General features: G+C 32.1%; 1 protein-coding gene across 1 annotated transcript in view; it reads right to left on the reverse strand.

Moving 5' to 3' along the window:
• Positions 1-1,852: 1,852 nt before the first annotated feature.
• LOC115888530 overlaps positions 1,853-16,893 on the reverse strand; it is a 239,032-nt gene continuing 223,991 nt past the window's right edge. The window contains 4 exon segments of the mRNA XM_030908278.1: positions 1,853-3,199; positions 8,397-8,458; positions 10,757-11,167; positions 14,175-14,547. Of these exon segments, the coding sequence (XP_030764138.1) occupies positions 2,968-3,199; positions 8,397-8,458; positions 10,757-11,167; positions 14,175-14,547 (1,078 nt within the window). The 3' untranslated portion in view covers positions 1,853-2,967.

Below are 16,893 nucleotides of genomic sequence, written 5' to 3' on the forward strand. Positions count from 1 at the left end.
TTAATATGACTCTTACTTGTAGGGGTCGCCACCTACATATTTTTTACCCGTTTGAAGACTAATAACTTTCCGTCCGTACCTGTATAAAATTGCTGAGTAAAAAATATACATCTACGACGTTTTTTACGTCAAAAAGGTATCTTGGTAAAAGTCGTTACGAGTAATGGTTCTCGAGATATTTGGAATCGAAATTATCAATAGCTGTCATCATTGACATAAATTACTTATTGGCTAAATAGTTATTAGACTGAAATCATAAATTTGAAATGATTCAACAAAAACTGTTTCATCATCATTTTTTCGAAGAAAAAATTATGATTAATTTAAAAAATAAAAAATTCCCAAATTTGTTATTTCAGTCAAAAAAATATCTATTCAACGTGTTTATTTTTTTGTCAATAATGACGTATTGACTATTTCCATTCTAAATATCATAAGAATGTTTGCTTGGAGCGATTTTTACAAAGAGATATTTCTTACGTAAAAAGTCACTGAGATGTATATTTTTTCACTCAGTAGTTTTATACAGGTACGGACGAAAAGTTATTACTCTTCAAAACAGTTAAAACCTTTGAATAAGAAGACTAAGGAAGGAACATAATGCTATCCATGTATTCATCATAGCATGCATGGTGGGTGGAAAAAGGACTCAAGGATGGGGATCCTTGACAGTTCTGTTTAACGATTCATTTGACACATTTAAATTTGATTTGAAATTTTGTGGATTTGTCAGTCTTTACGGAGCTTATTTTATGTTATTTATTATTTATTCTACTACTGATAGTTGTATAAAGATGGTAAATCTAGATGGAAATTATGTGGCAGAACTTAAAACTTGAATTAACAGTGACACAATCGCGATTTATCGAAAATGACTCTAAAATAGTTGGTTGTGTAGCGTGCGGTAGATCTCGGCAAAAATCGAGTGAAATAATGGAACAACTTTTCGCTAGTAAGTGTCTATATAATATACATACGTGTAGTAAACCGATCATTTATGAAATTCACTTAAATTAACTAATTAAATATTTTTTCTTGCATTTTTGCTTTTATTTACCACTTGTCAAAGATTAGATGTCAAAGAATTTAGATACGTCAATTTGACTTACCTGCTTCAGTAGCGTATTGGATGTTTGTGTTAATAAATAATTATTAAAACTTATCTATTTTTATTATAATAATATGTTTTTATAACAATTTTAATTACTACCAACATTTATTCACAACGTAATATAAAAAAAAATATTGAGTCTACCCCACGTCTATCCTACATCATAGTTTTACATTTTTTAAATAAAATTAGAACGGCACTGATAAACCGGAATTTTAGTCGGCCATATTTGAGTCCCATCGCGGTGGACCTAAGATTTTTGATAGGCTCCTTCCTTATGGTGGGTTCATACAGCCAAATAAAATAAAATAAGAATAAAATAAAATAAGAAATAAGGAATTCTTATTTGTGTGCGTTCATACAGTCAAATAAAATAAAATAAGAAATATATATTTGCTCATGCGCAGTACGATGAGGCTGGATAAAAGTTAACTTTTACGATTGCTTATAGTAATTTTACTATTTATAGTATATTTATTTATTCGTTGCCTACTATATTATACATTTTACTTATGTGAAATTATAAAATAAATTAAATCCAAACTGAAAATATTTGTAGGTTAGAATTAAGCGTGCGCAAACTACAAATAGGAGTCATATTGACATCAAAAAGTTCATGAAAGAAAACGCCTTGCGTAACCATGTTCTGATGCGTGTCAAATACTCGTCAGCGAGTAATGACAGTAGTAGTAGTAGTAGTAGTAGTAAAATTAAGTAGGTAGGTAAATAAAAAACAAACACTTTATTTTTAAGTATATATTTATAAATAAGGGATATATAACTAAGGGGATACGATATTTAAGAAAAACAATCCTGTATTTAAGTAACTTCAACTTCCTAAATAAATTAAAAAAAAATTAACAAAGCATATAATTGGTTAGTTCAGAATACACAAAAGTGAATAGCTCCAAAAAAAAATGAAAAGTGCGCGTAGGCCACATATAAAATTACTGATAATATAAAATATATTTTAACAAGCAACAATGAAAATAATCGGTAGATATATTTGATACGTTTTACAACTCAATTAATTTTGCTACAGGGACAATTCAAAAATAAAACGGGAGATTTTTATTTTAGAATATTTAACGAAAACGCGCAACTTTGGAGAGAGATATAGTTGGCACGTTTGTTTAATATTATTTCGCCAAAAAAGTCTGGAGAGTTGACTTTTTTTGGTGTAGAAATTTAATTGAGTTGTAAAATTTGAGTAGTGTTATATTTTACATAACCTAAAACAAAAATGGAGAGCTTTTTATTTTAGGTTTTATTTTTATTTTATTTAAAAAAAAACATAAGTGAACAAAAGCAGTGGAGAGATCCGCTCCTGTACACTTTGTTTTATCCACGAGAAAATCGATTTCTATTCAATTTTCAGGTTAAATTTGCACAACCATGATATAAATCAACAATTTATAATATAAGATTATGCAAATATGCTCTGCACGTCCATCCCAATATACAGATAAGATAATATACAATTTTATATGGTTATAAAAACTATATCCTAGTAGGTGCCCACTATGTATAGCTCGTTCGAGCTTAACTCATAACAAAAAGTAGGCAAGTTAACACAGTTTATAAACTATTTAAAGCTGCCAGATCAAACGTTGTCCCTACCTAAGTCACAAAAGTATTTACAAAATCACATCGTATAAAAAAATCAAAAGTATATTATTCCGCTCTGTTTTAAGTAACAAAAATATAAAATTCTAGAAAAAAATAACAACCTAAGTCAAACTAGTGTGTGTTTTCTTTCAGTTAACAATATAAAAAAGGGAACATAAATTTCATGGAATGAATTTTTAGAACCTAATCTAGACGGGTCTTTTTTTGGACGAAAAAAAAACTGGAATCTATATGGGTGGAGGTCCGTCATTGTACCTCAGGGTTGGCGTCAGACTGTTCGTGATAGAGTTCACTATGGAACAGGCGTAATCGTCTTCGGAGTAGGGTACCAGGGACGCGGCGCCTAACATCAGCAGCATCAGGGCTTGGATCGGTAGGGAGGCCCTGGCTACCCTACCCAAGAATCGGCATCCTCTGCGCAGAACCGATGTGTTTATTTGGGAGTCATCGATAGTACCACTGTAACGAAAAGAAGAAAGATGGTTTAGGTACTTTTTTGGATAGGTACAGAAAAAATGTTTGGTATAGCCCTTATGAATGTATGAACTTATAAGTATGCAAAAGGGGTAGGCAAATTAAATCTTAGAAGAATTAAATCCAACCGAAAGAAATACAAAATATACAGAGCATCTCTTAAATACTAAGTGCGAGTACTGTATGATCGAAAAAAAAAACGGCGTCCAGTTGGCTTGGAAATGAACATCAACGACATTCTCCATATACTCGTAATTTTACATATAAAACGTCAGCGATCTTCATTCCATAGCCATCGCTGACGCCGTTTTTTCTATCATATTGTATTTAGTGCTAACCCAGGAACGCGCTCATGAGTTTCTTTTAAAAATAATGTTGAAACTGTTGATTTTTTTGACATTTTCAGGAAGATTTTAAAAAACTTTTTAGTACTGCAGGTTCATCCATTGACACTCTCGATACAGAGTGGCAACATTGTAGACTCTGTGTATCGGAGGTCTGCATTGTTGCCACCCCTACGTTACTTATACATTTTGCATAGTTTTTTACTTTTTGCACAAAAAAAGACGAAAATGTATTTTATTCATATCAGGCAGCGGCGGAGTTAATTTAAGGCATAGCAGAAACATTTTTGTATTATTTAAAACAGTTTTAAAATTTGCGATATTTTTTTCATTTTTGCAAAGCAACTTTTTTAAAATCTAAAATTAATTTTTTGTTTATATATTATACTTTTTAGCCGACCATACCAATAGGCTATTAGAATCGGCAAAAAAAAGTTTTTTTAATTTCACTCAAAATGAGTTATTTGGATCATAAATGACCTAAATACAAAATATTTTCATGGTGTTTGTCTGTCTGTCTGTCAGTCTAACACGAGTCAAAGACAACGATAACTCAAAAACCGCTGAACCGATTTTAACCAAATTTGGCACAAAAATACTGTGGCACCCGAGAATCTGGCCATTAGTTTTTGGTGGGGGTGGGGGGTTGGTAAGAAATTTGTAATAACATCAAAATCAGTCAAAGTCGCAGTTTTCGAGATATTAACATATTTTAGTATGGGCGGCTATACGTGCCTCTCGGTGCCAATTTTTATAATATCTTTGTCACATTTTAACAAAAAAAAATATAACCCCGGGCTAAACCTGCAATTCTAAAAATATTTTTAATATATGTACAAGAAAGATTGAAGAGATCAATCTTTTAGAAAAATATTTTCTCAAAAAAGCAGTGGCGTACCATTTATTTTAATGAAATAACCCAGGGGTGTGTGCGAACGGACGCCACTGGTACAAATAGAAAAGAATTAAGGAATGAAAAAAAAACTGCTTTTAAACCTGGACGAAATTAAGGAAAATATTCTTTAGTAGAGTAAAAAGAGACTTAGAAAAAAGTAGTTTCCGACATATTGGAAGAAATTGAATATTTTTTTTAAATTTTAACACCTTGTAGATTAGAAAGGCAGTACCGTATAAGCGAAAAAAGACGGTGTCCAGTTGGCTTGGAAATGATGATCGATGACATTCCCTATATAATTTTCCATATAAAATGACAGCGATCATCATTTCATAGCCATCACCGACGTCGTTTTTTTTTTCGATCGTATGATACTTTAGACCCGTTCATGTAAACTTTTTTGAATAAAAAAAAATAGATCACACCCTAATTTTTTTAGACTAATTACCAAACAGCCTGTATTTTTCATAGGAGCGTTCCTGAGTTGTACTCGTATAGATATTCTGAACGATAAATTAAACACACGGTATATTCATTTCATTTAATAGGCCGAGAAAAAGGTTTCAAAAGGAAGTAATTTGCCTACGACTTACTAGGTAAATAAAATAAATAATTGTAGAATCGACAATGATTAAAATTGATGACATATGAGAGGCACCATAATCCCAGTTATAGAAAATAACCTTTTACCTTATAGACCGAAAGAACTCTTCACTTGTAAATTAAAGCATCAGGGTATTTGTTTATAATAATAAAAGTGCCATGCTTTTTAATATCGGTGTTTATCAAAATTTAACTGTGATTCTACATGCTCTAGATAATTAGGTGATTATAAGAAGCTTTAAAAATTATATTTTCTTCAAGAAAATTAGGCGGATGATTCTAAAAACGGAATTATACATACCAAACAACGGACATTAACCTATAGAATGCCTATTTCTTAATTTGAAATTATATACCGGGTACGTCTCAATAGTGGGTCACCTCTATAACTTTTTTATTTTTCCAGATAACAAAACGAGATTTGGTATTTTAGTATATGACAAAAATTAGGATTGATTGACGTATTCAATTGTTTTTGGTTTTACCACTTTTTACACTTCCTGTTTTACCGGAAATTACTACAACTTTTGATTGTTAAATGACACCCCCTGTATTTTTTTACTTTATTTGACAGAAAATGACACTCTGAATAGAATGACATAATCATATGTCAACTTTTGACATTTTCGCATATCGTTATTTGAAATTGTAACTACTCGAAATATGTGGTACCAAACGAATCGAATGTGTGGTATCGAATCGTGTGGTACCAAATTATTCGGAAAAAATGTTTTTTTCTAAATATGCTAATGAGTCATCCTCGTTCCATTAGAAAAAAATGAGATATTATTAAAAATACGATTTGGATATCTTTTAACTGGGCAGAACAATACACGAAAAACATTAGATGATCAAATCTATTTTTCCAAGCTTTCTTAATTAAAAAATGGTGTTTTTATCGCAGCCATGGCCCTCTAGATTGAAATTTAAAATACGATTTGTTTTTAAGCGAAAATGTAAAAAAAATGACATATGATAAGTCATTCTATTCAGAATGTTATTTTATATTGAATGAAGAAAAAATATACTGAGGGTGCCATTTAAAAATCAAAAGTTGTAGTCATTTCCGGTGCAACAGGAAGTGACCAAAAACAAATGAATACGTCAATCAATCCTAATTTATGTCATATACTAACATGCCAAATCTCGTTTTGTTATCTGAAAAAATAAAAAAAGTTAGGGGTGAGCCACTTTTGATGATGTACCCGGTATAGCGATATTCTGAAGTGTTAACAACAGAAATCTGTCCAACGAGGTCACCCATGACAGTGACAGTTGTGTCTGTCGTTTTAAAACACGGGTAAACGGTATTTTCTGTCATTTTTTGATCGTCTGTTCTTGAATTCTTCCCTGACTCATTGGACAGATATATTATCAAGAATTCTTGATATTAATTTTTGGCAATGTTTAAATGTCTCAAAATTGATAGGAATCAATGTATAGTCTATCCAATGATTCAGGAAAGATTTTGACATCCAAAAATTGACAGAAAATACAATTTAACTGTGAATTAAAATTCAAAATGACAGACACAACTGTCAAATTGTATTTTCTCCATTTTTTTGGATGTGATCTCTAGAACTCCTCCCTGACAAATTTTACCAATATTTTTTTTTTAAATAATAGACCCAAAAATCCTCTCTTGTATATGTAATTGTTTAAATAAATTCGAATATCTTGCAATAACCAAATAACTTTAAATTAATTAGTTTTTATTGTATTTTTTGCCACTTAAATCTGAAGGCGGATTCTAACGACTCGTGTACTTGGCAAGTACGCCAATATTTGCGAACTGGGCAGGCTTGGCATCTTTGTAAACAACATTTTTTTGCAGCAAACATGTTACGCGGCGCGACGAGTGACAAATAAATGCACAAGTAAACCGCACACACGACATGGCAAGTATATGCCAACAACAAATGTTTGTACAAGTACACGAATCGTGAGAGTCCGCCTTAACAAAAATACATTTTACTTTCAAGAGAAATGTAATGAATTAATTTACATCGTTAATTTCAATAGAAATGAATAAAATAGTATATTATTTTATTATGACTAAAAATGACACTTTTTGTGGCTGTACTTTTGACATACACTCCGAATAGAACATGATCTTTTTTTTTCAAACGCTACGAATAATTTTTTAAACAATTTCAAACGTTCCAAATAATATAAAAATATTTAAAAGTAATACCACAGACAACGTAATACCTTGTACCTACATATATAAAATGCTAATGTTTATCTGTGTCGTCTCTACTGATGTAACGACTTGCTCTAGAAAGTTACTTTTTTTACTAAAAGATAGCTAATTGGCTCTTATAAAAACTGTCGTCGCCGGATTTTTTGTTTTTCATTTAATTAAAAAAAATAAAAAAAAAAATTTTCTGATGTCGTGGCGGATGCGTCAGGCTTCAACTAGTGCAATTATAGAAGGTGTCCCAGAAATAAGTGCAAGTATTTTAACTGGTAGTACTTATAGTTCAACCCCAGAAACACACCTATGAGGTTTTTTTCGCGAAAACAACATTTTGAAAATTCGGAATATTTTGAAAAAAATTTTGGATTGTTTTTAGTTTTTAGTTAAAAACATAATTTCTTGATAATATGGCAACATAGGTAGTTGATTAAATTTACAAGAAAGAATATCCAGAAAAGATCCAGTGGTTCTCAAAATTTTAGCAAAAAATATTTTTTTTTGGAAATTTTCAAAGTAAAATAACTTCGTTATTTTGGACTTATTTGAAAAACAATAAAGAGAAAATATGTTTCTTTTATCGAGATCTACCACCTCTTAAAATACTTGCACTTATTTCTGGGACACCCTGTATATCGAGAAACTATGGTTACGCTCATTGAATTTGACACTTTATGTCAGTTTAATAATATATTTTCGTACTTTTGTGCTTAGGCGTAAAAGTGCTTTACTTTTATGCTTAGGCGTTAAAATTATTTTTTTTGTATTGTTAACGTTGCAAAAACTAATACTTTTGTGACGTTTGAAAAAAAAATTACTTGTGGCGTTTGAAAAAAAATAGCATGCTCTATTCGGAGTACAAATAACTTTTTGTGCCTCGGCTGTATGTCAAACCACAAAAAGTGTCATTTTTACTGCTAATAAAACAATATATACTACTGTCATATCTTCTCAAATAGAGTCACCTTGTATTTAATTTTGAATTATTTAGATTTAAGTGGCAAAACCATGAAAAAAATCATATATTATATGAAATATGTACGATTCAAAAAAAAATGAAATGACTTTTCACAAAAACGATGATTATAACGAATGATGATCAAAGTTCGAAACGAAGAAAAATAAAATAAAAATAATATTTACTTGATGTCTGAATCGCCGGGTGCCGCTGCGGTTGTCTCGTCCCCTTCAGGTCGGTCCAAAAGCTGTCCAAATGCAAAGAAATGTAAAAACAGTGCTTCTCAGTCAAATTACAATTAAAAAAAAAGAGTTTTCATAACGTGCTTTTAGAAACAACAAAGTAAAAAAAAACAACAAAAAATTTACCCTCTACATGAGCAGCTCGGGGTGGTTTTCTCCGTTAACACATAAAAATTATTTTTTTTTGAGAAGTTAACGGAATAAACCTTACACTTTCCATTACACATATACATTTTTTAGGAAAACAAAAATGGCACATATAATGGCGAACTTTTTAGCTACAATAACTTAAAATGGAAACCAACCAACCAAACCACAAGCTTAACAACTAGGGATGGCAACGATTTAGCTGTATACATCAAAATATATCGATATAGTTGATAAACTAGGTATATTTTCGAATATTTCCATAAATATAGTGAAAAAAATTGTTATATAATTTTTTTTCTACTTAAGGGATGACATTTTAATGTTGTAAAATAATAAAAACGTTTTTTATTTTATAAATTGTTACAGTTTGTGTAATAATATATCAGGCATTTACTATATTAATATATTAAAACACAGAAAAAACTACTCAAACTATATGGATTTCTGCTTTTGAAACTGCCATACTAACGTGCATGCAAACTTAAAATCTTATATTCATTCTTTATAAAGATTTATAAATAAAAATAAAGTATGATCTAATAAAAAAGCTGTCAAGGTAGGCTTAGAAACTAAATTTCATTTAGAACTTTACTATATCTATCGCCAAAGTTTTTTACAGTGAAAATGACAGCTGTTAGTGATCTATTAGAAAACTCATGTCAAACATTAAAACTAAAATATGAGAAGTTTCTGAAATACTAGTTTTTCTGTTTCAAAACTATATACCCTGTATATAGTTTTGAAACAGAAAAACTAACCAAATCGGGGTACGAGCATTGGTATCTCGGAAACCGTAACAGATACGAAGATAGTTAAATTGGGGCAATGTTGCCGTCTTGGGATGTTCACCAGAATGCCATCAAAAAAGTTTTAAAAATTTCAAGAATTGCTGAGTTTTTTGGAAAAAACACATTTTTGAAAATTAATTTTATTATTTTCCTGTCGTTACTTTTTAGAAAAGCAAAAACTAATTCCACATTCTCATAGCCACTTTATTAGGGCTATCTAATATTTTATATTTTATATATTTTTTTTATATTTTCAAATTAGCTGATAATTTGTGAGATACAGAGGCCAACTTAATTTTTTTTAAATACGGACCTGCACTTTTATATCAGGTTTGGAAAAAACTCGGTCGCCTAAGTACAATGATAAGCCACACTGAGCTCTCTATTGATACGTGCAATTAGTTTTTTGCTTTTCTAAAAGTAACAATACAGGAAAAAAATAAAATCGATTTTAAAAAAAATCCGTTTTTTCGAAAAACTCAGCAAATTAATGAAATTTTTAAAACTTTTTGATGGCATCTTGGTGAACATCCCAAAGCGGCAACTGCCCCAATTTAACTATTTTCGTATCTATTACGGTTACCGAGATACCAATGCTCGTACCTCGAATTTGTAGCACCCTGTATAGTTTGTATATTTATCATATAAAATAACTTCCAATAACTCACTCTCAGCTGACACTGTTAAAAGCTTTAGTGATAGTCATAGTAAAGCTCTGTATAACTAAAATGTTATTTATATTCCTACTATGACATCGCGCGTCGTTTTAATCCAGATCACACGGTAAAAATTAATCAATACAATACTGTATAATCGAAAAAAAAAACGGCGTCTCGTTGGCTGGCTTGGAAAAGACCATCGATGACATTCTCCATATAGTTTTACATACAAAATGACAGCGATCTTCATTTCCAAGCCATCACTGAAGCCGTATTTTTTCTATCGTATGATATTTTAAGAATGTAACATAATCAGCTAAAAAAAGTATTCCGAATTTAAAAGCTGACATGCGTTTTGCTTAAAAAATAAACATTTTTAAGAGAATAATATGACAATATTCAAAGAATATGTCTATAATTCAATGAATATTCTATAAGTAAATGTTATTTATTTAAATTTCAGTAATTAACTATCGATATTTGTTTTCGATACTTCGTTTACAAGTATATATCGATACATTTTCAAGCCTCACCCCATCCCTACTAACAACTAAATTTTACAAGACGACTAATATAATCATTTTTGTTTCTTTATTTTCGACTAGACAACTCTAATTTCATTTCCTATATCCTACTAGCTCTAGCCTATATTTATATATAGTTATTACTTGTGTTACAGTATAGCACAACGTCTGGGCAAACTTACGTCATAGCCTATCGTCTGTGCGGCGTTGCTACTAGGGCTGGCCGCCGCGATGGCCAGACCGATTTCGTTGGGGTCTCGGCCCAGCACCGCGCCCAATTTCAGCGTGTACACCACCGTCAGCCTGATGAGTGATTGCAGTTTGAGGCGGAGGTCGGTGAGCCGCCTGTGCACGGCCTCCGAGCCTTCGGGAGCGGCCTCTTCGCGCAGCAGCTGATTGGCCGCCTCTTGCAGGCTGAGGACGCGTGGTTCGCACCGTTCCAGCTCGGCGCGCAGCTCGAGGAAGTTCTGGAACTTGGCCTCGATGGTGTCGCGAGGCGCTGTGAGGTCCACAGGTTCGGAGGCGCGGATTTTGCGCTCGTTCCTCTCGAGCCAGGTGCACAGTTCGGAGATGATGGCGCGGAATTGTTGGTTCTGTAAGGAAGAAGGTTATTTGTTATGAATCAGATAGGGTCAAATGGTGTAAAAAACAATCACTGAAATAAAATAACTGAAAACTCACATTCAGTAATTTTTTTAACCCAAGTAGCATTTTTAGACACAAAATCGAAACTTAATCTGTGCTGAGAAAAATTGCGAAACAATTTCGTCACATTTTTGATACATATGTTTCGTAACATAAATCGGTTTTTATTTCGAAACATTTTACCAAAATATGGTTTCGCTACATAAGCTATAACAATAAAGATCTTAGTGTCACAAATTTTTCGAAACTTTTAAGAAACACATGTGGCTCAGATTTACAGATTTCGTACCCGTTTTGTGCCTGAAAAGTTTCCATAATTTACTTGATATTCTGTCATGTGTGAAAACATAACCTTACTTTATTGTTTTGATTTTGTTCTGTACTTTTTGCAATTAAGCATTCTTGAAGTTTACAGTTGAGGGTTGGAACCTTTGGTGTTACACAGAAAAATAAAACACTAAATCACCACAATACACCAAAACACTTTTACTTTTACACTGAACGCGCGTTTAGCTAACCATGTTAGCATCATCATCAGTTTATAATCATCTGCTGATGATGCTAACATGGTTAGCGAATCGCGCGTCCAGTGTAAAAGTAAAAGTGTTTTGGTGTATTGTGGTGATTTAGTGTTTTATTATTCTTGAAGTTTTTATAGTACTATAATTAAAAAAGCAGAATTAGGGGCATATGGTGAGTATAAACACAGATATTTTTCTTATGCGATTTTATAATTATTTATTATACGCATTACAGAGATGATTTGTTTTAGGAATAAATGTAATAACAGCCACTACCCATACCCAACAGGAGACCGAAGAAAAATGTCACCAGCAAACGTTTTTTTCTCTTTTTTCCACAATGGAATACATGTTTTTATATGCTTTAATTGTGTTATAATAAGTAAACAAAAATGTTTTAATTCTTTTGACCACAAGTTTTCATTGGCATTGTTGACAGGAGACTAGTTCGAAATTTCTACACAGATAGCGCTACATCGAAAAATTTTGGAAACAAGGTTTCCATTTATTGTCAATTCGTTTTCGAAACACGAGTTTCTCTCTTTTTAGACACAAATATTATATAATGTAGATGCTTTGTGTCCGACTCCAAATAATTAATTAAATTCCGCCATGTTGGCTAGTGATAGCGTTTTTAACTAAAAATATATGTTTATATCGGCTGTTGAGTCTTTAAATTCAAAAGAACGCGTTCTACTTACATTGATTTATGTATTTTTATTTTCAGAACCATGATATAGAAATAAAAATACAAATCTATATTTCAGACAAAAATATTTTGTAGCAACAAATAATGATATATAGAAGGGGCATTAAAAATATAAGAGTACATTATTAAATTAAACGATGAATTTGCTTTTGCCAGACATTTTTTGTGCGAGAAAACCTAAAAACAAAGATTTTAAAGCAAACAAATTATGGCGGAGGATGACATTGTTGATGGTTGTTTTCATTTTGAAATCCACACACAGACAGACTATTTTAGTTTGGTATTTTGTTTCTTGACATTTAGAAACAGTGGCTGCTGAATAAAGCAAACAAATTATGGCGGAGGATGACATTGTTGATGGTTGTTTTCATTTTGAAATCCACACACAGACAGACTATTTTAGTTTGGTATTTTGTTTCTTGACATTTAGAAACAGTGGCTGCTGAAAACGGGAACATCTTGGACACAAATTGCAGAAAATCTTTCGAAACATTTCCTCTAAAAGTTTTGATTCCGCATCGAAACATTTCAGGAAACGCCTAGTGTCACCACATTGGAAACACATATAATAGAGCCATATAAAATATATAGGTTTCGAAAATGTTTTCTATTTGTGGCATACCGTTTCCATTTTGTGTCAAGAAACAAGACACAATTAATTAGAAATACTACCTAAAATGTGTCCAAAAATGCTACTTGGGAAGAACATTTAACAATCATTGTTAAGAGATAATCGCTAGAAGTTCTTTAATCTTTGTGTGATGAATCATGGAAAACTGAAATTATAAATCCATTGTCTCGTTTTGAGGTTTAAAACGTTTGAAACTGACTATCAAACTTGTGTCGGGTGACATCAGTATGAGCGTTCGACTCCCTGTCTTCGGGTACAGGGTGGACTATCTTGGTTGTTTCTATAGGGTATCTAGAAAACCGCGTAAGAAATATTCAAATTTTGATACTGCAGTCTCGGGTTCTTTTTTTGAAAAAAACACGATGCCGCAAACGGATCGTGGCTATCTTGAACGGTTTCGAAGCTACAGGGGGATTCTCAAATTTTGTACTTTTTGAAGATGTTCGATAGCAACTACAATCAGCCAACTACGCAAAAATGAATTATACATTCTAAAGGCACATTCCTGTGTAGAATGCAGTGGCGTAGTCAGACTTTTTTCGAAAAAAATATTTTTTTAGATATTAACTATACTTTTACTAAATAAATATATAGTGTTATATATTTTCGAGAAGCCCTTACCAAACTGAATCAGGAAATTTAAAAATATACAGGGGGTTGTATTTAAAAAAACATAAGTATAGTTAATATCTAAAAAAATATTTTTTTCGAAAAAAGTTTGACTACGCCACTGCATTCTACACAGAAAAGTGTCTTTAGAATGTTTAATTCATTTTTGCGTAGTTGTTGAAATAAATAAACTATCGAATATCTTCAAAAAGTACAAAATTTTAGAATCCCCCCGTAGCTTCGAAACCGATCAAGATAGCCACGATCCGTTTGCGCAATTGTGATTTTTTCAAAAAAAAAGAACCCGAGACTGCAGTATCAAAATTTGAATATTTCTCACGGTTTCCTAGATACCCTATAGAAACAACCAAAATGGTCCACCCAGTACATTATCTAGAAAGGCATGCCCGTTTAAATTAAGTCCTGTTGGTATGAGAAGCTATTTTATGGATTAAACAAAGACAGGTACTAAGAAAAAATCTTACCTCCATGAGAGCTCTTTGCAACTGCAACTGCCAAGCGGCCGCAGCCCTACAGATACTCTCCCACCTCTTGTTGTCCTTCCCCAACCTTCCCCTCAACTCGTCCGCTTTCTCCGTGTCCTCCGTGTGGTCAGCCAAGTGCGTCCCGACAATGTTCAGCGAATTCACGATGCTCTTGTGACTGTCCAAATCCAGCAGGAACTCGTGGTGGTCCTGGATCATGTCCTCCAGCTGCTCGATGTTGGACGGGGGAGACCTACGCGTCTTCTGGATACCTTCGGCCACCTGGAGCCACTTCTCTAATCGCCACAGGTCGTTGTCCAACTGGGCCCAGTTGCGACGGGTGCACAGCGGGCAGAGTACTCTTCCGGCCTCGCTGAGGAAGGGAAGAACAAGGGTTAAATATAGATTATGTGTGGAAGTGTGTATAAATAGGAACGACGCGTCCAAGAGGAGGAGGTGTGGAATTTAAATAAAGCGCGAGTTTGTTTTAAATTCCGGTTTTCTTGGGGGAGGAATGACTCTTAAATGGGTGAAAAAATTAAAATCGTATACACGGTGACCCATTCTTCCGGAGAAGATTATATAACTTACTAGTTTTACTTTATTTCATGGTCTATAAAATTTATGAGCATTACAGTGTGACTAAAATTTAATTTCAGACTAATGTTGAACATTTTGCAAAGGGAACCTATTCCATTGTTTTTACTCATTGAAATTGTCATAAACTTAGCATTCTGAATATCAGCATTTTATTTTGTCATATACAGGGTGTTTCAAAAAACATGTGCCATGTGTGGGGAGATTAAAAATAAGATTTATTTTTCGTATCAACATAGGTCCAATTCTGATTTGTTTTGGGTGCAGGGTGCTGAAGTCTTAATAGCTACAGGGTGTTGAAGTCTTAATAATCTTTTGATTTATTATAATTTTCTTCCAAGTACTTTTAGTGATTCGAATGAAATTGTAAAGGTAAAAGTTACTATAAGTGCTACATATTTTCATGCTAAAAAGGTGTCCATATATTCATCAGGGACGTGCATATGGGTTATCAATGGAATATTTTTCCGAAAAAAATATGTGCGCCTCTGACTTTTATTTCTTTTGTTAGCGAAATTGGGTAGGCAATTTAATGCCAATTAAAAGTTATCTCTTGATATTTTGACGAATTCGGCCTCCTTGATGAGATAAAAGCAATTTTACTAATCACAATTAATAAAATTAAAATAAAAATAGAATTCATAAATTATATACTTAAATATTATATTAGTTATTATTACTATTAGACCAACCTACAGCAATTTTAAATAAAAAAATAGTGGTATTTATGCCAACCCCGGTGAATATGTCAACACTTTTTTAGCTTTAAAGTATGTCGCATTTATAGTAATTCTTAACCTTAAAATTTCATTCAAAAAGCTGAAAGTACTGAAAATTATAATAAATCGAAAAAATATTAAGATTTTAACACCCTCTAGCTAGGAAACGAGGCAGGATCGGACCTACGAGTATATTGATATAAGAAATACATCTTATTTTTATGTCTCCCCCCACTAGAGATGGCACATATTTTTTGCACACACACTCGGTATATTTTAGTTTCTACGATTGAAATAAAGGTAAATTTGATTAAGGTTTATAGCTTACCGCTCCTGAAATATATGTTTACAATTTCGTGAAAATGTAGGTAATAGCAATTTTTTTTGCTTCATTTATCCAGGCGTATTTAAGTTTTTAAAACCAAATAATGTCGACCTTGATGTGCGAATTTATTAAAAATTAGTTGCCTATACATTAGGTAGTAAAGTTTTTATTATTTCAATACATTATTTATCATTTAAAAAAAAATCAGTACATTATTTGGTTTTATAATAATAATATTATATTATTAATAAGCAATTAATTTTTAATAAATTCGCACATCAAGGTCGAAATTCAAACCGAAACTGTAGATAACATTGAGGGCATAAAAAATGTCTATACCTATGTGGCGGATTCATCTTTCCAAAAAAATCCTGTATGGGTATTTCACCATAAATTAAAAAGTGCAGTGGCGAAATACCCATACAGGATTTTTTTGGAAAGATTGAGGGCATATTATTTTTATACAGGGTGGTCAGAACTGTATTCCGGAAACTTCAGCAGCATATTCTGCAGATAAAATTCTGTATGTCCGAAAATGCTTGGTTTCGGAGCTACAGGGTGTAGAAGCTTTATTTTTATTTCGATTTTTCCAAATAATTTCTAAAGTAACATAAATATTTGGATGAAAATTGGTGTCTGGGAGTTTTTCGACATGAGAAATTTGATTTTGATATCAATATGTCTCTTATTTGTAGGGGGAGACACTTACATGTGTTTTACCTGTTTTGAAAAGTAATAATTTTTCGTCCGTACCTGTATAAAACTACTGAGTGAAAAAATATATATTTCCGTGACTTTTTACGTAAAAAATATCTCTTGATAAAAATCGCTACGAGCAACCGTTCTCAAGATATATCAAATATTTCTAGAACCATTACTCATAGCGATTTTTACCAAGAGACCTTTTTTTACATAAAAAACGTCGTAAATGTAGATTTTTTTACTCAGTAGTTTTATACAGATACGGACAAAAAGTTATTACTCTTCAACCCAGTTAAAAAATATGTAGGTGGCGTCCTCTACAAGTAAGAGTCATATTCACATCAAAATCAAATTTCTCATGTCAAAAAAGTCCCAG

The sequence above is a fragment of the Sitophilus oryzae genome, unplaced genomic scaffold, assembly GCF_002938485.1.
Source record: "Sitophilus oryzae breed Bouriz unplaced genomic scaffold, Soryzae_2.0 scaffold_801_pilon_pilon, whole genome shotgun sequence".
Classification (NCBI taxonomy): domain Eukaryota; kingdom Metazoa; phylum Arthropoda; class Insecta; order Coleoptera; family Curculionidae; genus Sitophilus; species Sitophilus oryzae.